Source organism: Bombina bombina, chromosome 2, assembly GCF_027579735.1.
Source record: "Bombina bombina isolate aBomBom1 chromosome 2, aBomBom1.pri, whole genome shotgun sequence".
In the NCBI taxonomy this organism is placed as follows: Eukaryota; Metazoa; Chordata; class Amphibia; order Anura; family Bombinatoridae; genus Bombina; species Bombina bombina.
Window position 1 is genome coordinate 475,572,701 of NC_069500.1, and position 21,890 is coordinate 475,594,590.

Genomic DNA, 21,890 nt, shown 5'->3' on the forward strand with positions numbered 1-21,890 from the left:
AAGTCTGTAAAAAGATCTGAGATAAGGAGATGGTCTACGGAGTCTTAATATACTTTTTACCTCTGTGACTACCTTGTATCTAATATAACAGTGTTGGTAATTAAAAACTGGGGAATGTTAAATAAAGGAATTATCTATCTTTCTAAAGAATAACATTTTTGGTGTTTACTCTCCCTTTAACGCTGCTGTTTTATTTCCAGCTTCCAGAGTTGCAGGATACTGGCATTTACATTTTCCATATGATATTGTATCATATCATATTTTGACTTTTGCCATGACATGAATAATGTTATTCTTAACTTTCTTGAGGTTGAATGCCTGTTCTAATTACCATTATACCCACCACACCAATCTGGCATAGGTTGATGAAACATGGACTATGAACAGCTCACTACTTCTCAGCTGTTCTCCTTTTGCAAGGTCTTTAGGCGTTGGAGAATGAGATCCTACTTAATACAGCTAAATGAATCTATATGACTATAACTGCTTTCATAAGGTGGTGAGAGTCCATGAGCCATTACTCCCAGGATTTAACTCCAAGAGATCTTAATCCTTGCTACCTCTCTAGTATGCTAGTCTTTTATATTTGCCTTCCAGGAGGTAGGTGAAGAATTTAGGTGCTCTGGATACTTCATTGAGAGGCCCATTTCCCCCCTCAGAGAGCTGCTACTTAGAGGCAGAGGGAAGGTTGTACTATTGGGCAGTGACACAATTACTCCCAGTGAAGGAGTAACAAGCCTGCCACAGGTGTCACAGAGACTGGTCCCTTAGCCTACTCCTGTTGGGTCGTCAATATAAACTCCACACTTAAATTCTCTGCTGTAATGTGCTCAGCACTGGATGGGCTCTTTACTAAAGCAGTCATTTCTGCAGCTCACATAGCCCACAGGCTATTAGCAGGTACACCTTTTATGTGGTACACCATAGCCAGGGGACATTATATTTTACAGACTTTAACACTTTAAACTCTAGGCTTGTTTTATTTAATCTATCAGTTTATGGGGCTCTTGGAACTCTTAGTGTATTATGTACTTTTTTGGTTTAACACTGTTTTTAAGTACTTTGCACGCACCTATTCAGTATAGCACGCACCACATTTTTATCCTAGTTTTGTTCTTTCCTCATTAAAGCAAATACCTTTAGTTCATTAAACACCATTGAACCCACTTACTGTATTATTTGCGTGCTCCTGACTGTCTACGCACTTAGTATGTGCAACACGAGCTATAATTTTTGGCTCACAATTTATGTTAGCGTGCTCCCTCTCTCCACTGATTTCTGTACAGAATTTAACTGTGTTTTGTACTGCGGCTGTTCATTTTTTTTTCCCACTGCACTAATGTGCGCCTCACTGTAGTCTCTCCTGAGGTAATGGTCTGTTTATAATCTGCTGACCATTTTTCTTTGATATCACTGTATGGCAGGGGTAAGATTACACAACTCCGCTGTGTCGGATGTATACAAAAATATTCTTTTATTGTGCTTAAATGCCTTATAGAACTTTGCCAATTCTTGACTCTTACAGCTTTAGGACCCTGATTTCTACTAATTATCCGTCTGTAATGTTTTGTGTTACAAAAAACTGCAAGTGGTATTTTTATTATTAATTGTTGTTATGAATTAGCCAATCCCATTATTTGTCTGTACTTGTTTTTCATTAATAAGATGGAGCAAACTGAAGCTGTCCCCCTTTAGAAAGCAAATCCACTAATTATTTGTCTATCCTGCTTAAATGTTTTTTTGTTTTTTTTTGCAAACATGTAGTTGTGACTCCTCCAGCTCAGCATTGCAATATCTGTATGTATCATCTAATGCATGCTAACCAACCTTAATGCTGCTCTTGCCCTTAAAGGTGTCTGCTCCGTACAGTGGGGGCTTTAGTTTTTTTGCTCCACGATTTAAATATCTTGTGCGCTTTACTAATTTAGAGATGTGGGCAGTTATACCTCCTCCAAGTAAGCACAATGACAAGCAACCTACAGTTGGTTTCTAACACCTCAGATGGGAAGTAGTTTCAAGTGATCAGTCAGTTGCTTATCAGGATACAGAATCCTCTTCTTTTTTTTTTTTTTTTTTTTTTTGTGTGTGTCTTTTTTGAAATAAGAACATTTACAAAAAAAAACAACTTGAAGCAAAATAAAGAAACAATGAATTCAAAGTATCTGAAATACACACAGATTCTCAGGTGTGTGCCCATGCTCAGCTATGTGCTCAGTCTATTTGAAATCTAAATAGAGTTTTGCTGTGCTAGCTTTTCAGAGTGTGAATAGGTTTTTGCCTTACCAAGGCTGTTCCCAGGAGGGTTTATCTGAACTTTCGCTGAAATCTGAGTATCTTCACTCTGCTATTAATGAAGTGTAAGCTGTTATGCCTCCAGCTGTTAAGTGCAGGCACTTGCAAGGATAGGAAGGTGATCATTTAGCTCATCTGGGACTTCTCTTCTAAGTTACCCATTGATGATAGGAGTGTTAATGACTCTGAGGACTCTTCCTATGAGGATAGTTTTTTGAGTCTCAGGACCCTGCTGCTGTGGCAGAGGATGTGTTCTTTTAATTTCAGGCTTGAACATATTCATGCTTTGTTACAGGAGGTTTTAATTGCTTTAGAAGCAGAGGATTGTCCTGCTACTGTTAAGCCACGTTTTAAAAGGGATTGATACATTTTTAAGTCCTCTCCTAAGCAGCCTGCTGCTCATATGTTGTTTTCTCTTCCCTTTCAGCATAAATCTCTGATTGGGCCAGGACTGGATGCTATTAATGCTACAGTCACTGGGAGTAAAAATAAACAAATCTAAGGGTAAGCTTAGATCTGCTGGTCGTTTTTTGTTTCTTTTGGCAATCTAAGAAGTTTCCTCCTTTGCCCAGAGTTCTCGGTACTCTAAATTTTCTGAAAGTCCAAACCTTCTTGGTATAAAAAACAAATAAACCAAGTAATCTACCCCAGTCTACAAGACCGCATAAAGGGTGTGGCCTCCGTGCCAGACCAATCTCTGGTGGGGGGAAAACTGAGTCTCTTTAGGGAGGCTTAATAAAAATCTGCTCAGGATCCCTCTGTTTTGGAATTAATTTCTCAGGAGTATTGAATAAGCTTTTGGTCAAAGCCTCCTTGAGGAAGACACTTCCTGACTCAGGTGTCTTGAGATAATTCAAAAGCCTTTTGGCTTATGTAAGAGATCTGAAATCAATCCAATTCCAACTTCAGAATTAAACCAAGGTTTTTATTAAAACATTTTTATAGTACAAAAGAAAGCGGGTACTGTTTTGGATCTCAATATTCTAAACAAATTCTTGAAAGTTCCTACTTTCAAGATGGAGACAATTTGCACTTCACTTCCTTTAGTGCAGGAGGGTCCGTATATGTCTACCATAGACTTAAAAGACTATTTACTTATCGCAATTCACAGAAGTCATGTCAGGTTCCCAAGATTTGCTTTTCTAGACAAGCGTTATCAGTTTGTGGCCCTCACTTTCGGTCTGGCTACAGTATCCAGAGTGCTTGGCGTGCTGTTTGTGGTTTGACAAGACGGTTCTTAACTTGATGTAAGACTCAATTGTGGATAGTAATTTCCACAGGTGCCAGGCTGGTAGGTTGGGGTGCAGTCTGGAGGTCTCAGCAAGCACAGGGAGTGTGTTAACCTCCAGAAGCAAGGCTACCCATCAATATTCTTAAAATCTGTGCAATCTACAGGTCTACAGTTGGCCTGACTTCAGACAGGATTCTTTTCTTTGATTTCAGCCAGGCAATGTCACGACAATGGCCTACATCAATCATAAGGGAGGACCTTGCAATTCCTTAGCAATAAGGAAAGTATGTCACAACATCAGTTGGGCAGAACATTTTTATTGCAATGTTTCTAATATCCACATTCTCAGTTGTCAGTCTCTTCACCTAGGAGAGTGGTCTTTTAAATCAGGAAGTTTTCCAAGTGTATCTATCATAAGGTCAGGAAAACCTTTTTTACTTGGTATGTTCACAAAGGTTAATTCTGGAATTCTTTTAGAATTCCTAGAGTTCCTACTGGGGTTTTGGATAAGGGTTTGTCAGCCAGTTATCTGAAGGGTCAGAATTCAGCTCTCTCTGTTTTCTTCCATAATAGAATTGCTAAAATTCCAGATTTTCAGGCCTTTTGTTCAGGCTTTGATCAGAATTAAACCAGTTATTTGTCCAGTTTCTTCTCCTTGGAATCTTAATCCGGTTTTGAGGATTCTTCAAACCCCTCCTTTGTGCCTATACATGGTTTAGACCTTCATCTTTTATCTTGGAAGGTTCTTTAAACCTGCTTTTCTGATTTTTCATTATGATAAGGCTGTTCTTTGCACTAGTTGTTTCTTTCTTCATAAGGTGGTATCTACAGATTATAATAGGGAAATTGTGGTTCCTTCTTTTTTTCATTGGTTGGTTGTGATGGCTCTCAAATATTATGTAGAAGCCCAAAAGATTTCATACTTTTTTCTTCTCTTTTTGCAATTTTTTTCTTGGTCTTGCAAGGAACAGAAAGCTATGACTGTTACTTTAGCTGCTTGGCTTAAAGCCTTAATATGTAAGGTATATTTGGTTGCATGGAAAACTCCCCTTGAGCGCATTACTGGTCATTCTTCTAGAGTAGTTACCACTTCTTGGGCTTTTCGTAATGAGGCAGATTTACAAAGTGGCTACTTGGTCTTCTTTGCAGACTTTTTCAAAGTTTTATCACTTTGATGTGTATGCTGCTTCTGAGGCTGCTTTTGGCAGGAAAGTTCTGCGGACGTAGTACCTGATCAGTAACATACCAGCCTTCATTTTTTGTACCCCCATTTCATGGTGATCTTGTGGACTTCACTGCTTGGGTATAGATTCCCACACATGATGACTCATGAACTCTCACTATCTGATGAAAGATAAAATTTATGCTTACCTGATAAATGTATTTATTTCATTATGGCTCATCAGCCCCACCCTTCTTTTTGTTCAGGTGACAGCAGTACTTATGCACTTTTTTACCCTCCTTTATCTTTCTTGCTTTTCTATTTCCGCCATCTACTTGGCTATTTTTATGATTGAGGATCTTGGGAAGTGGGAGGGATTTAAAGCTTTGGTGTGTTGGGGTTTCTTTTGCCTTCTCCTAGTGCTTAGGAGTGGAATTCCCACATGACTCGTGGACTCTCACCATAATGAAATAAATTAATTTATCATGTAAGCATTTTTTTATTTTTTTTTAAACTACATGCTCTGTGTGCATCATGAAAGTTTAATTTTGATTTCCATGTCCCTTTAACAACAGTGTTATCAAAATGTTTTTCAGAACCTGTCCCTCTTTTTCTCCTTTAGATCCGCAATGAGTTAGAAAAGAAACTGAGCTGTAACTTGAAGGAGTACAAGGAATATATTGACAATGAGATGTTATTAATACTGGGGCAAATGGATAAAGCTTCTCCTATATTTGATTACCTGTATTTAGTAAGTACCCTTGTTTCTGAATGTTTTTTGTGTTCATGCCGTGATTTCCAGAACTGAAAAAGAGGGATAAGTAATATGTGGTAGTGTAGTAATAGTAAAATGTAGTGCCTTATTTTAAAAGACTTTCCATCTGGCTAAAGGGGGCATTGTTTAGAGTCTGACACAATTGTATTTTATTTATCTGTACCCAAACACAGCCATTTTAATTGTTTCAGCAATCTTCTTTCTTTCTTTCACTGTAGTGAATTTCCATATTAACAACTAAACTTATGTGTATTTTGACTAAAACTAGTGATGGCACAATTCTAGAATAAACCCATGCCCAAATAAAGCTCTGGTCATTATAGAAACTAGGGATGTGCAGCCTCTTAGACCAGTTTTCTTCTCGTCTTTTCATCAATTTTGGAGGGACGTCCAGTTCTTGGTAATGTCACTGTTGCGCCATATTTTCTTCACTTTATGGTGACTGTCTTCACGGTGTTTCATGGTATATCTAATGCCTTGGAAATTCTTTTGTACCCTTCTCCTGACTGATACCTTTTAACAATGAGATCCCTCTGATGCTTTAGAAGCTCTCTGCGGACCATGGCTTTTGCTGTAGGTTGTGACAAAATGTCAGGAAAGACCTACTAGAACAGCTGAACTTTATTTGGGGTTAATCAGAGGCACTTTAAATTATGGCAGGTGTGTACTGACTCCTATTTAACATGATTTTGAATGTGATTGCTCAATTCTAAACACAGCTACATCCCCAGTTATAACCATATTATTTTATTTTTACTTCCCTCCACCTAGAAGTTTGTTTGTTTTTCAATCTAGTTGTACAGTTCATAGGTCACATTAAAGGTGGAAAAAGTTCTGAAACGATTTATCTTTGTCTCATTTTTTTACATTACAGAAACCTGACATTTTAACAGGAGTGTGTAGACTTTTTATATCCACTGTATATACAATAGTTAAAAGAATATGCATTATACATAAGAATGCATAATATTTTAAAATAAATGCACTATTAACCCATAATCTGCCATAACCTAATCATCCCCCATACAGGTTGGTTACGGCCTAATACATGGTAGCCATCAATAATTACCTACTCAACCACCATAGATGTGTGAGGGGTGGTTAGGAGATTAAAGCCTGCAAAATAATAACTAACAATAATCACCCAATCGACCCCCATACAGGTATGGGGGTGGTTAGGAGATTAAGGCATAATTTGCCCCCTCCCAATGCAAACTAAAACTACACTAACACCTAACCCCCCCTCTAAACTATCCCCACTAAGTTACAAAAAATAATAAAATCCATTATCCCAAAAACAATTATACCTAACATTAAACTACATGCCCCATAAAAAACGAAAAACAAAAAATGAACTCGTAAAATGAATTGCAAAAGCCCTTAAAAGAGCATTTTGTAGGGCTTTGCCGTAAAATGATCTCTGCTCTTTTGCATAAAAAATGAAAAAGTTACACAAACACCCACCTATATTAAAGTAACCCCCGCTCGCAATTTTTACTCCCATAAGCTAACATGGGACCGCGTTGTAAATCTGTATCCAATATCCAGCGCAAGGCCTTACATGGCGAAAATGGAGAAATCTTACTCCATTTTCACCTTGCCATAAAATGCAGCCGTAGCAGGCCTTGCGCTGAGTATGGGAGCACCGTAACTCCCTAAAATGACTGCAAAAAACCCCTAACGCATGCGCAATGTCTATCTACCTGTCAACCGCAATCCCCCACCGCAATAAACCTATTCTATTATTAACCCCTAAACCGCCATAGCCCACATAGCCTATTAAATCTATTAACCCCTAATCTGTCGCCGCCACTGTAATAAAGTTATTAACCCCTAAACCTAAGTCTAACCCTAACACCCCCTAACTTAATTATTATTTAAATAAATCTAAATAATATTACTATTATTAACTAAAGTATTCCTATTTAAAACTAAATACCTATAAAATAAACCTTAAGATAGCTACAATATAATTAATAATTACATTGTAGCTATTTTAGGATTTATTTTTATTTTACAGGCAACTTTGTATTTATTTTAACTAGGTACAATAGCTATTAAATAGTTAATAACTATTTAATAACTACCTAGTTAAAATAATTACAAAATTACCTGTAAAATAAATCCTAACCTAAGTTACAAATACACCTAACACTACACTATCATTAAATAAATTAAATTAATTAACTACAATTAGCTAAAATTAAATACAATTAACTAAAATAAACTAAAGTACAAAAAAACAAAACAGAAAAAAAAATACAAGAAGTTTAAACTAATTACACCTAATCTAAGCCCCTAATAAAATAAAAAAGCCCCCCAAAATAATAAAATGCCCTACCCTATACTAAATTACAAATAGCCCTTTAAATTGCCTTTTGCGGGGCATTGCCCCAAAGTAATCAGCTCTTTTATCTGTAAAAAAAAAAATTACAATACCTCCCCCCGAAACATTACAACCCACCACCCACACACCCCTACTCTAAAACCCACCCAATCCCCCTTTAAAAAAAAACTAACACTACCCCATTGAAGATCACCCTACCTTGAGCCGTCTTCACCCAGCCGGGCACAAGTGGTCATCCGATCCGGGCAGAAAAGGACATCCAGACCGGCAGAAGTCTTCATCCTATCCGGGCAGAAGGCTTCATCCAAGCGGCATCTTCTATCTTCTTCTATCCGACGAGGAGCAGCTCCATCTTGAAGACATCCGACGCGGAGCATCCTTCCAGCATGATCACTACTCAACGAATGACGGTTCCTTCGTTTTAATCAGCCAATCGGCTTGAAGTTCAATCTGATTGGATCAGCCAATAGAATGTGAGGTTAATCCTATTGGCTGATCCAATCAGCCAATCGGATTGAACTTCAATCCGATTGGCTGATTAAATCAGCCAATCGGATTTTTCCTACCTTAATTCCGATTGACTGATAGAATCCTATCAGCCAATAGGAATTCGAGGGACACCATCTTGGATGACGTCATTTAAAGGAACCGTCATTCGTCGAGTAGTTGTCGTGCTGGAAGGATTCTCCACGTCGGATGTCTTCAAGATGGAGCCACTCCTCGTCGGATGGAAGAAGATAGAAGATGCCGCTTGGATGAAGCCTTCTGCCGGTCCGGATGTCCTCTTCTGCCCGGATAGGATGAAGACTTCTGCCATTCTGGATGTCCTCTTCTGCCCCATCGGATGAAGACTTCTGCCCGGGTAGGATGACCACTTGTGCCCGGCTGGGTGAAGACTGCTCAAGGTAGGGTGATCTTCAATGGGGTAGTGTTAGGTTTTTTTAAGGGGGGATTGGGTGGGTTTTAGAGTAGGGGTGTGTGGGTGGTGGGTTGTAATGTTGGGGGGGTATTGTAATTTTTTTTTTTACAGGTAAAAGAGCTGATTACTTTGGGACAATGCCCCGCAAAAGGCCCTTTTAAGGGCTATTTGTAATTTAGTATAGGGTAGGGCATTTTATTATTTTGGGGGGCTTTTTTATTTTATTAGGGGGCTTAGATTAGGTGTAATTAGTTTAAACTTCTTGTAATTTTTTTTCCCCCTGTAATTTAGTGTTTGTTGTTTTTTTGTACTATAGTTTATTTTATTGTTTTTAATTTTAGGTAATTGTAGTTAATTTATTTAATTAATTTAATGATAGTGTAGTGTTAGGTGTAATTGTAACTTAGGTTAGGTTTTATTTTACAGGTAAATTTGTAATTATTTTAACTAGGTAGCTATTAAATAGTTATTAACTATTTAATAGCTATTGTACCTAGTTAAAATAAATAGAAAGTTGCCTGTAAAATAAAAATAAATCCTAAAATAGCTACAATGTAATTATTAATTATATTGTAGCTATCTTAGGGTTTATTTTATAGGTATTTAGTTTTAAATAGGAATACTTTAGTTAATAATAGTAATATTATTTAGATTTATTTAAATAATTAAGTTAGGGGGGTGTTGGGGTTAGACTTAGGTTTAGGGGTTAATAACTTTATTATAGTGTTGGCGGCGGCAGATTAGGGGTTAATAGATTTAATAGACTATGTAGGCTATGGCGGTTTAGGGGTTAATACTAGAATAGGTTTATTGCGGTGTGGGCTATGGCGGCTTAGGGGTTAATAATTTAGTTATTACTTGCGGTGTGAGCTATGGCGGTTTAGGGGTTAATACATTTATTATTAGGAGTGAGAGGGGGGATTGAGGATATAGAGGTATACGTGTCGGCTTATTTTTGGGAGGCGTGTTAGACAGTTACGGAAGATTTAAAATTTTAGTTAGTTTTTTTAGGCGCCGGCAGTTTCGAAAGTGCCGTAAGTCACTGGCGACTCCAGAAATTTGTACTTACGCTCATTTCTGGACATCGCTAGTTTATCAGACTTACTGCATTTTAGGTACTGCCGGCGGGGTATATGTAATACCCCGATGTGCGAGATGAAATTACGGGCGGCGCGGGTTCCCTCGCTTGAGCTGAAACCTGCGCCGTATATTGGATCGCGCCCTAGGTGCTGGAATATAATTCTTTTAAAGGGCTACTGTAAGTAAATATTTTCTATGCCTGTTGCTAACTAACTACCCCAAATACGCTTTTTATCAATAGCATTTCATTAACATATCTCTACCGTATATCAGAAATCTTGTCTGCAAATGTAATTGTTTTCCAAACCCACTCCGTGGGTATCCTTTGCTCTGTACCAATCCGTTTACAATACCTAGGTTTCAAAATGGCGCTTTAAACACAAAGTTATTGGTTTAAGTATTTTGAACATGCAGTGCTGAAAATAGTGGGCAGGATAACGTGACATCATCGGCGAATAAAAGATATAACTTTTAGAACGTTATGAAACTTCGTTTTGGAGAAAATATAGGTCAGTAGGTTTTAATTAATGTTTATTAACTTTAATATGTTAGTTGTTTAGCTTAAAAATTATAACAGAAAGTAATCCTTTAAGCAGCAATCCCAAGGAAGGCAAAGCCATCTCTCTGTCCAGAAGCTCTGTAACTCTGTGGGGGGGGGGGGTTCAATATGGAGGAATCCAAATGATAACTTACTGATTGCAAACAGAGCCTTAGGCAATAACTTAAAAATACCCTTTTCATTTCCATCCCTCCCCCCTGAGAATCATATTTGGCTAGAAGACGTCACAGGCTTCCACTGTCAATCTATTTGCCTACTTTTCCTGGTATTGTTTTATTAGATAACAAAAATGAAAAGGAATAAACAAATTTGTTGAACGAATATTCATTTCTTGAAATGTATTTATTGGTTGCCAGTGATATTCATTAATTTAATTGAAATTTGATGTTTTTCGCATTCGTTACGAAATGAATGCACATTTCTACAAAAAAAACACATCTGCTCTATATCTATAGACAGATTAATCAACATTAAAGTCTGATTACAATTTGAATCCATACATATCCTGTACACAGCACATTTCAGCTACAGGAACAGGGAAGATAAAATGTATTTATTTTTATTTGTTTGTGGGGTGAGTTGGAGTAGTATTACTGTGCTGCAAGCAGTGCTCAGCTGTACACTAGATGCTCCCAGTTATACAAGGATTTGATTCCCCTTCAAATGTTTATAAAATTGCGTAATAAATGTATAAGGCTGGTGTAACTTAAAAAAGAGTGCCTTTTCTCTTTATTTTTCTCAGTGACCACATTTATGAAGACAAAAATAAAATACTGCGTAATTTTGTACACCATTTTGATAATCACATTAGAGCTGATTAGAAAGTACGCATAAATAAGTATAATTATTTTGCACACAGAGCTTGATTCTACTTAAAGGTACATAATACTCCTATGCTAAATCACTTAAAAGTGTACTAAGCAGACACTGAGCATTTCTACACAAACATTTAACATATTTTACCCCAAAATTCCTTCAGCACACCAGTAAGTGCTGTGTGTCCAGCTGCAAGTTGGAAAAAAGCACCAAAAACAGCCAATCAGCAGTGCTTAGGAAATGCGTTGCCTTTGCTGTGATCTAACAAGATTTCACTGAAATGTCAGGAGATTTCATAGAACTTACTTAAAGGTACACTGAACCCAAATTTTTTTCTTTCATGATTCAGATAGAGCATGCAATTTTAAGCAACTTTCTAATTTACTCCTATTATCAAATTTTCTTCATTCTCTTGGTATCTTTATTTGACTGGCTGCTTAAAGTCTCTTTACAGTGGGGTGTGAATACTTTTGAATTTTGAGGTAAAATAGCTTCCTTTTTTACAGAGAGATGTTCAGGTGATATTTTCTAGTCCGCTTTTTGTAGCTATGCTGCATCACTTTTATGTGCTTCAACATTTGGATATTATGTCCCTTTAATGTTAATGGAATGTGATGCATTAATATAAGATAATCATGTATAGGAGGTATGACTACTTTATGACTGCACCCAACTATTTCACTGAATTATGATGTTTTTATTTCAGGGCTCAGAGTGGAATGCATCAAACCTGGAGGAGTTGCACAGTGCAGGGTAATGCCATGTTATGTTTTATTTTCAATTTGAAAAACTTCTCTGACCCACGTGATAGTAAATGGACAGACATTTATTCTGATCCCTTTTATATCCATATAGGCAGCTTCTTGGTACTTTTACTGTCTGTATTTTATTTTAATGTTTATTTGCGAGATCCTGTGATATAATAAATTAAAGGGGCCCGCAAGGGGAGGGTCGCGGTGGAGCTCGCAAGGGGGGCAGCCCAGCCATGTTGGCTCTGGCTGGAGTCAGTGGAGAGATGCTCAGGTCAGCTCAGAACATGCTGTGTGATCCCTAGCTCAGCTGAATGCATTATAGTATGTATTTAAAATCCTAAAAATGTTGGCTATCAGAGATTAAGAGAGTCTAGTGGGGGCATCATTTTATTGCAGGGGGCTGATGGCTTCATTTTATTGCTGGGGGCATCATTTATTGCAGGGGAGCTCAGGGCATCATTTATTGCAGAGGGGCTCAGGGCATAATTTTATTGCAGGGGGTTGGGGGCTTCATTTTATTGCAGGGGGGCTGGGGCATCATTTTATTGCTGGGGGTATCATTTATTGCAGGGGGGCTCAGGGCATCATTTTATTGCTGGGGGCGTCATTTATTGCAGTGGGGCTTGGGGCATCATTTAATTGCAGGTGGTCTGGGGGATTCATTTTATTGTTGGAGTCTTCATTTTATTGTTGGGGTCTTCATTTTATTGTTGGGAGCTTAATTTTATTGCTGGGGGCTTAATTTATTGCAGTGGGGCTTGGGGTATCATTTATTTCAGGGGGGCTCAGGGCATCATTTATTGCAGGGGGCTCAGGGCATCATTTATTGCAGGGGGCTCAGGGCATCATTTATTGCAGGGGGCTCAGGGCATCATTTTATTGCTGGGGGCATCATTTATTGCAGGGGGGCTCAGGGCATCATTTATTGCAGGGGGCTCAGGGCATCATTTTATTGCAGGGGGGCTGGGGGCTTCATTTTATTGCTGGGGGCATCATTTATTGCAGTGGGGCTTGGGGCATCATTTATTGCAGTGGGGCTGGGGGCATCATTTATTGCAGTGGGGCTGGGGGCATCATTTATTGCAGTGGGCTTGGGGCATCATTTATTGCAGGGGGCTCAGGGCATCATTTATTGCAGGGGGGCTCAGGGGATCATTTCTTCTACAACATACGAGTGCATGGATTTCATCCTTACTTGTGGGATATTATCCTCCTGCTAACAGGAAGTGGCAAAGAGCACCACAGCAGAACTGTATATATAGCTCCTCCCTTCCCCTCCACCTCCAGTCATTCTCTTTGCCTGTGTTATACTAGGAAGAGGTAAAGCGAGGTGTTAGTTTTATTTTCTTCAATCAAGAAGTTTTTTATTTTAAATGGTACCGGTGAGTACTATTTTCCTCACGGGGTAATGGAAGAAGATTTCTGCCCTGAGGTTGATGATCTTAGCAGCTGTAACTAAGATCCACGCTGGTTTCCACAAGACTTCTGAAGGTAACAGATGAGACATCTTCAGTGTGGAGACCGGTTTCATGCTACAAGCAGCATTAAGGTATGTGCAGCCTTTTATTTCTAAGGAGACTTGATATATCAGAACTGGCTGGCATGTATGTCCCTGTATGGGAATGGGTAAGCAGTAAACCTATTGTACAGTAAGGTTGTTACTGGAGTCCCTGGATTTTATTTATAGATAGTTGACATTATATGGGCATTGTTTGACACTATGGGAAAGGCAAAGAAAAACGGCACATAACGTTTTTTTATTTTTGGCAATAATCTGTATGATTACTTTTGTGTTTGAGGGGGTACATTGATTTTGATCACTTTGTGTGTAAAACCGCTTCCCCATGCGGTTGTGTTTGGGCCTAATCCGGTATCGACCTTAAGGGGCGGGGCTTATTTTCGCTCGCTCAGATGCGTACTTCCTTCAGACTAGGCAGCAGCAAGCAGTAACTCCGGTGACTCCTGGCCTGTGTAACTCTGGTCCGGAGTGTTGGAAAGTTGCAGATGGTATTTTTGATTGTAAACTGACAATTTGTTAATCTAAGTACTTTAGAGCCTTATTTATCCCCTTTCTACTGGGGTGCAATAATTTTTGGATAAACCAACGAATTTAAGTTAAATTTGGAGATAATTTAACGTTATTTAAGCAGTTTTGGATAAATTGTTCACTTTTTATTTTCTTAAAGGCGCAGTACACGTTTTTCAAAAGTTTATTTTAAGCAATAAATAAAGTGTTTAAACGACTTCTGTGGTTATTACTAGTCTGTTCAAACATGTCTGACATTGAGGAATCTGAATCTCATTGTTCTATGTGTTTAGAAGCTATTGTGCAACCCCCTCTAACATTGTGTAACTCTTGTACTGAAAGAGCCTTACATTGTAAAGACCATATATTAGGTCAAGAAAGTGTGCCTAAGGATGATTCTCAGTCTGAAGAGAATCCGGATATGCCATCCAATTCTCCCCAAGTGTCACAACCTTTAACGCCCACACAAGCGACGCCAAGTACTTCTAGTGCATCTAATTCTTTTACTCTTCAGGAGATGGCTGCAGTTATGTCAACTACCCTCACTGAGGTATTATCTAAATTACCAGTGTTGCAGGGTAAACACAGTAGGTCAGGTATTAATGTAAATACTGAATCCTCTGATGCTTTATTAGCTATTTCCGATGTACCCTCACAGTGCTCTGAGTTGGGGGTCAGGGAATTGCTGTCTGAGGGTGAAATTTCAGACTCAGGAAATGTTTTACCTCAGACAGATTCGGACGCTATGTCCTTTAAATTCGGGAGGTTTTAGCGACTCTGGATGATTGTGACCCTATTGTAATTCCTCCAGAGAAATTGTGTAAGATGGATAAATATCTAGAAGTACCTACTTACACTGATGTTTTTCCGGTTCCTAAGAGAATTTCGGAAATGATTAAAAAGGAATGGGATAGACCAGGTATACCGTTTTCTCCCCCTCCTAATTTTAAGAAAATGTTTACCATATCAGACACCATTCAGGACTCATGGCAAACGGTCCCTAAGGTAGAAGGAACTATATCTACCCTAGCTAAGCGTACAACTATACCCATTGAGGACAGTTGTGCTTTCAAAGACCCTATGGATAAAAAATTAGAGGGTCTACTAAAGAAATTATTTATTAATCAGGGTTTTCTTTTACAACCTACGGCTTGCATTGTTCCAGTAACTACTGCAGCAGCCTTTTGATTTGAGTCTCTAGAAGAGTCTCTTAAGGTTGAGACCCCATTAGATGACATTTTAGATAGAATTAAGGCTCTCAAGCTAGCTAATTCTTTTATTACTGATGCTGCTTTTCAAGTTGCTAAATTAGCGGCGAAGAATGCAGGCTTTGCTATCCTAGCACGTAGAGTGTTGTGGCTCAAATCTTGGTCTGCTGATGTCTCAAAGACTAAGCTTTTAGCTATTCCTTTTAAAGGTAAAACCCCTTTTGGGCCTGAATTGAAGGAGATCATTTCTGACATTACAGGAGGTAAAGGCCATGCCCTACCTCAGGATAAGTCTGTTAAGATGAGGGGTAAACAAAACAATTTTCCCTCCTTTCGGAACTTTAAAGGAGGACCCTCAGGTTCCTCTTCTTCCACAAAGCAGGAAGGGAATTTTACCCAATCTAAGTCAGTCTGGAGACCCAACCAGAACTGGAATAAAGGTAAACAGTCCAAAAAGCCAGCTGCTGCTACTAAAACAGCATGAAGGGGCGGCCCCCGATCCGGGACTGGATCTAGTAGGGGGCAGACTTTCTTTCTTCGCCCAGTTTTGGGCAAGAGATGTTCAGGATCCCTGGGCACTTGAAATAGTGACTAACGGTTATCAATTGGAATTCAAGGACTTTCTCCCAAGAGGGAGATTTCATCTTTCAAGATTGTCTGTAGACCAGATAAAAAGAGAGGCGTTCTTACACTGTGTAAAAGACCTCTCTACCATGGGAGTAATTTGTCCCGTTCCAAAATCGGAACAGGGACAGGGGTTTTACTCAAATCTTTTTGTGGTTCCCAAAAAAGAGGGAACTTTCAGACCCATTTTAGATCTCAAGTGTCTAAACAAGTTTCTCAGAGTCCCATTGTTCAAAATGGAGACTATACGAACAATCTTACCAATGATCCAGGAGGGTCAATATATGACTACCATGGACTTGAAGGATGCTTACCTTCATATTTCTATCCACAAGGATCATCATCAGTTTCTAAGGTTTGCCTTTCTAGACAAACATTATCAGTTCGTGGCTCTTCCCTTCGGGTTGGCCACAGCACCCAGAATCTTTACAAAGGTTCTAGGGTCTCTTCTGGCGGTTCTCAGACCGCGAGGTATAGCAGTGGCGCCTTATCTGGATGATATTCTAATCCAGGCGTCCACGTATCCACTGACAAAATCTCACACGGACACAGTGTTGTCTTTTCTGAGAACTCACGGTTGGAAGGTGAACATAGAGAAAAGTTCACTAGTTCCACAGTCAAGGGTTCTTTTCTTGGGAACTCTGATAGACTCGGTAGACATGAAAATATTTCTGATGGAGGTCAGAAAATCAAAGATTTTAAATACTTGCCGAGCACTTCAGTCCATTCCTCGGCCATCAGTAATTAGATTAATGGTAGCGGCAATGGACATCATTCCGTTTGCTCGCTTTCATCTAAGACCACTGCAGCTGTGCATGCTCGGACAGTGGAATGGGGATTATGCGGATCTATCTCCTCAGATAAATCTAGATCAAGAAACCAGAGAGACTCTTCTTTGGTGGTTGTCGCCGGATCATCTGTCCCAGGGGCTTGTTTCCGCAGACCCTTGTGGGTGATAGTGACAACGGACGCCAGCCTTCTGGGCTGGGGTGCAGTCTGGAATTCCCTGAAGGCTCAGGGTGTTTGGACTCGGTGGAGTCTGTACTTCCAATCAATATTCTGGAACTGAGAGCAATATTCAATGCGCTTCAGGCGTGGCCTCGGTTGGCTTCGGCCAAATTTATCAGATTCCAGTCGGACAACATCACGACTGTAGCTTATATCAATCATCAGGGGGGAACAAGGAGTCCCTTAGCGATGTTAGAAGTATCCAAAATAATCCGATGGGCGGAGGCCCACTCTTGTCATTTTCAGCAATCTACATCCCAGGAGTAGAGAACTGGGAAGTGGATTTTCTAAGCTGACAGACCTTTCATCCGGGGGAGTGGGAACTCCACCCGGAGGTATTTGCCTCACTGATTCTCCGATGGGGCAGACCGGAATTGAATCTGATGGCATCTCAACAGAATGCCAAGCTTCCCAGATACGGATCCAGGTCAAGGGATCCCCAGGCCGAACTGATAGATGCCTTGGCAGTGCCTTGGTCGTTCAGCCTAGCTTATGTGTTTCCACCGTTTCCTCTCCTCCCACGCGTGATTGCTCGAATCAAACAGGAGAGAGCTTCAGTGATCCTGATAGCGCCTGCGTGGCCACGCAGGACTTGGTATGCGGATCTAGTGGACATGTCCTCTCTGCCACTGTGGAAACTTCCTTTGCGACAGGACCTTCTCATTCAAGGTCCTTTCCAACATCCAAATCTAATTTCTCTGCAGCTGACTGCGTGGAGATTGAACGCTTGATTTTATCAAAGCGGGGATTTTCTGATTCGGTTATCAGTACTTTGATACAGGCTAGAAAGCCTGTCGCTAGAAAGATTTATCATAAGATATGGCGTAAATATCTTTATTGGTGTGAATCCAAGGGCTACTCATGGAGTAAAGTTAGGATTCCCAGGATTCTGTCTTTTCTCCAAGAAGGATTGGAGAAAGGTTTATCAGCTAGTTCCTTAAAGGGACAAATTTCTGCGTTGTCAATTTTGTTTCATAAACGTTTGGCAGACGTTCCTGATGTTCAGTCTTTTTGTCAGGCTCTAACCAGAATTAAGCCTGTATCTAAACCAATTACTCCTCCCTGGAGTTTAAATTTAGTTCTTCAAGGGGTTCCGTTTGAACCCCCATGCATTCCATAGATATTAAATTGTTATCTTGGAAAGTTCTGTTTTTGGTTGCTATTTCTTCTGCTCGAAGAGTTTCTGAGCTTTCAGCATTACAGTGTGATTCGCCTTATCTCATATTTCATTCTGATAAGGTGGTTTTACGTACCAAACCTGTTTTTCTTCCTAAGGTTGTTTCGAATAAGAATATTAATCAGGAAATGATTGTTCCTTCATTGTGTCCTAATCCTTCTTCTAAGAAGGAGCGTCTGTTACATAACTTGGACGTGGTCCGTGCCTTAAAGTTTTACTTACAGGCAACTAAGGATTTCCGTCAATCATCTTCATTGTTCATTGTTTATTCTGGACAGCGTAGGGGTCAGAAAGCTACGGCTACCTCTCTTTCTTTTTGGCTGAGAAGTATCATCCGCCTGGCATATGAGACTGCTGGACAGCAGCCTCCTGAAAGAATTACGGCTCATTCTACTAGGGCTGTGGCTTCCACATTGGCTTTTAAAAATGATGCATCTGTTGAACAGATTTGTAAAGCTGCGACTTGGTCGTCCCTTCATACTTTTTTCCAAATTTTCCAAATTTGATACTTTTGCTTCTTCTGAGGCTGTTTTTGGGAGAAAAGTTCTTCGAACAGTGGTGCCTTCCGTTTAGGTCTCTGTCTTGTCCCTCCCTTTCATCCGTGTCCTGTTGCTTTGGTATTGTATCCCACAAGTAAGGATGAAATCCGTGGACTCGTCGTATCTTGTAGAAGAAAAGGAAATTTATGCTTACCTGATAAATTGATTTTTTCTACGATACGATGAGTCCACGGCCCTCCCTGTCAATTTAAGACAGATTATATTTTTTATTATTTATAACTTCAGTCGCCTCTGCACCTTTTAGCTTTTCCTTTCTCTTCCTATAACCTTTGGTCGAATGACTGGAGGTGGAGGGGAAGGGAGGAGCTATATATACAGCTCTGCTGTGGTGCTCTTTGCCAATTCCTGTTAGCAGGAGGATAATATCCCACAAGTAAGGATGAAATCTGTGGACTCGTTGTATTGTAGAAGAAATCAATTTATCAGGTAAGCATAAATTTCCTTTTTATTGCAAGGGGGCTGGGGCATCATTTTATTGCTGGGGGCATCATTTATTGCAGGGGGGCTTGGGGCATCATTTATTGCAGGGGGGCTTGGGGCATCATTTATTGCAGGGCTGGCTCGGGGCATCATTTATTGCAGGGCTGGCTCGGGGCATCATTTTATTGCAGGGGGGCTGGGGGGTTCATTTTATTGCAGGGGGGCTTCATTTTATTGTTGGGGCCATCATTTATTCCAGGGGGGCTCAGGGCATCATTTTTTTGCAGGGAGCTGGGGGTTTCATTTTATTGCTGGGGGCGTCATTTATTGCAGGGGGGCTTGGGGCATCATTTATTGCAGGGGGGCTCAGGGCATCATTTTATTGCAGGGGGCCTGGGGGCATCATTTTATTGCAGGGGGCCTGGGGGCATCATTTTATTGCAGGGGGGCTGGGGGCATCATTTTATTGCAGGGGGGCGTCATTTTATTGCAGGGGGCCTGGGGGCGTCATTTTATTGCAGGGGGACTGGGGGCGTCATTTTATTGCAGGGGGCTGGGGGCATCATTTTATTGCAGGGGCTGGGGGCATCATTTTATTGCAGGGGGGCTGGGGGCATCATTTTATTGCAGGGGGACTGGGGGCATCATTTTATTGCAGGGGGCTGGGGGCATCATTTTATTGCAGGGGGGCTGGGGGCATCATTTTATTGCAGGGGGGCTGGGGGCATCATTTTATTGCAGGGGGACTGGGGGCATCATTTTATTGCAGTGGGACTGGGGGCATCATTTATTGCAGTGAGGCTTCATTGTATTGCAGCAGGGCTGGGGGCATCATTTTATTGCAGCGGTGGTGGGGGTATCATTTTATTGCAGCGCTGGGGGCATCATTTTATTGCAGGAGGGCTGTGGGCTTCATTTTATTGCTGGGGGCATCATTTATTGCATGGGGGGTCAGGGCATTTTTTTATTGCAGGGGGCTGGGGCATCATTTTATTGCAATGATACTGGGGGCATCATTTTATTGCAGGGTGGCTGGGGGCATCATTTTATTGCAGGGTGACTGGGGGAATCATTTATTGCTGGGGACATATATTGAGCATATATAAACATGTATTGTATGTGCAGACCTTTCGTAATGAGGTACTTAAGTGCTGATATATACTGTGCATATATAAACATGTATACCGTGTGCAGAACTTTTGTAATGAGGTGCTTAAGTGCTGATATAGACTGTGCATATATAAACATGTATAGCGTGTGCAGACCTTTAGTAATGAGGTGCTTAAGTGCTGATATATATTGTATTGGACTGGTTAAGGATTTTAAAATATTATATTGGCCTAAAGCATTTTATCTGCTGAACTAAGAAGCAGTGGTCTTATAAATAATTAGTATCATGGCTATCTCTACGGCCTTAGCGCTGCTACCTCTTCCAGCTGCGTGTAAGCAAAGGGTTACTCCAGGTTCTCCTGACCATGGACCATTGTGTAAAATGACGATTGTGTCCGATCATTCCTCTGGGGATGAGGTTTCCTCTGAGGCTTCAGAGGTAGATCCTCCAAGGTCGGAGTCTACGGACTTGAATCCTCCGATTGCAGAGAGCATATCGTTTAGGTTTAGATTGGCACGCCTGCGTTTGCTTCTGAGAGAGGTTTTGGCAATGTTAGAGGTTCCCAGTACTGATTGGTCAGTTGAATCTCAGTGCTCTAAATCAGATAACAATCTTGAATAGACAAGTGGAGAGGATTGGTGTTCCTATTCCTTATCGTCTTGATTTCATTTTGTTTTATTTTTTTATTAGAATCCCAGTTCCGAGCTCTATGGGGGATTGTGTTGTGTGACAGGCTGGACCTGGTTTTGTTTGCACGCTCCCTTTTCAGTTAACATATTTGAGCGCTTGCCTATTTTCTTTTGCATTCTATTCCGGTTCAGATAGTTTTCAGTTTTTAGAGCTCTGGGTTGTTATAGAAACTCTTAGAAAGACGTTTCATCACATGGGATTTTTGAGACTATCGACTAAGATGGTCGATATTGTTATAGACTTCCGGTGGAAGCATTTAGATCTTTGTTCGGGGTGATGATCGCCCTATGATTTTGACACAAACTTTAAGCCACAGAGATTATATTCCTTACTTTGGTTTATTCTCAGTTTCTCTAGCATTGCTGGAATTTAAGAATTTCTGTTTAGCCCTTGAATGTTTTGACAGATACGTTGAATCCTAGATGACAGACAGGACCTGTTTTGGCGTGGTTGCCTCCTTTTTCTTGTTCATGGTTTTTTTCTCTTGGCCTGTCAGTCAGTGGATTTCTAGCCTCCTCAGAGGTTATGCTCAGTTCGGGAGCAGTGACGTCTGCATGGGCCTCGGGCATGAAATCTTTATGGTCTATCTGGTCCTCCGAACATTCTTTTTCTTTTTTACTTCTGTTGAAGCAGCATCAGAAGATTGGGTTGGTTGTAGGCTGTGATGTCCTCAGATTTGGGCCGCCTCCTCTTTTGCCCTCCCGTTTGCATTCAGTGTCCTCTGTAGCTTAGGTATTAGTTCCCACAAGTAATGAATGCAGCTGTGGACTCTCCCTGTATTTAGAAGGAAAACATCAATTATGACTTACCAGATAATTTCCTTTCCTTCGATACAGGGAGAGTCCACAGCTCCGGCCCATGTTCTCCGATGGGCGGCCCTAAATTTATTTTGTTTTCTTCTGGCACCTTTTTCACCCGGATATTTCTCCTACTGTTCCTTGTTCCCTCTGCTGAATGACTGGGGGATGAGGTAAGTGGGGGAGGTATTTAAGCCTTTGGCTGGGGTGTCTTTGCCTCCTCCTGGTGGCCAGGTTCTGTATTCCCACAAGTAATGAATACAGCTGTGGACAATCCCTGTATCAAAGGAAAATAAATTATCTGGTAAGTAATAATTTATGTTTTTCATTATTTGG

General features: G+C 40.3%; 1 protein-coding gene across 1 annotated transcript in view; it reads left to right on the forward strand.

The window, feature by feature from the left end:
- Positions 1-21,890, forward strand: part of SSH1 (slingshot protein phosphatase 1) — a 219,927-nt gene that overhangs the window by 108,780 nt on the left and 89,257 nt on the right. Inside the window, exons 10-11 of the mRNA XM_053702141.1 lie at positions 5,308-5,436; positions 11,888-11,934. Coding sequence (XP_053558116.1) covers positions 5,308-5,436; positions 11,888-11,934 — 176 coding nt within the window. The remainder of the gene's footprint in view (positions 1-5,307; positions 5,437-11,887; positions 11,935-21,890) is intronic.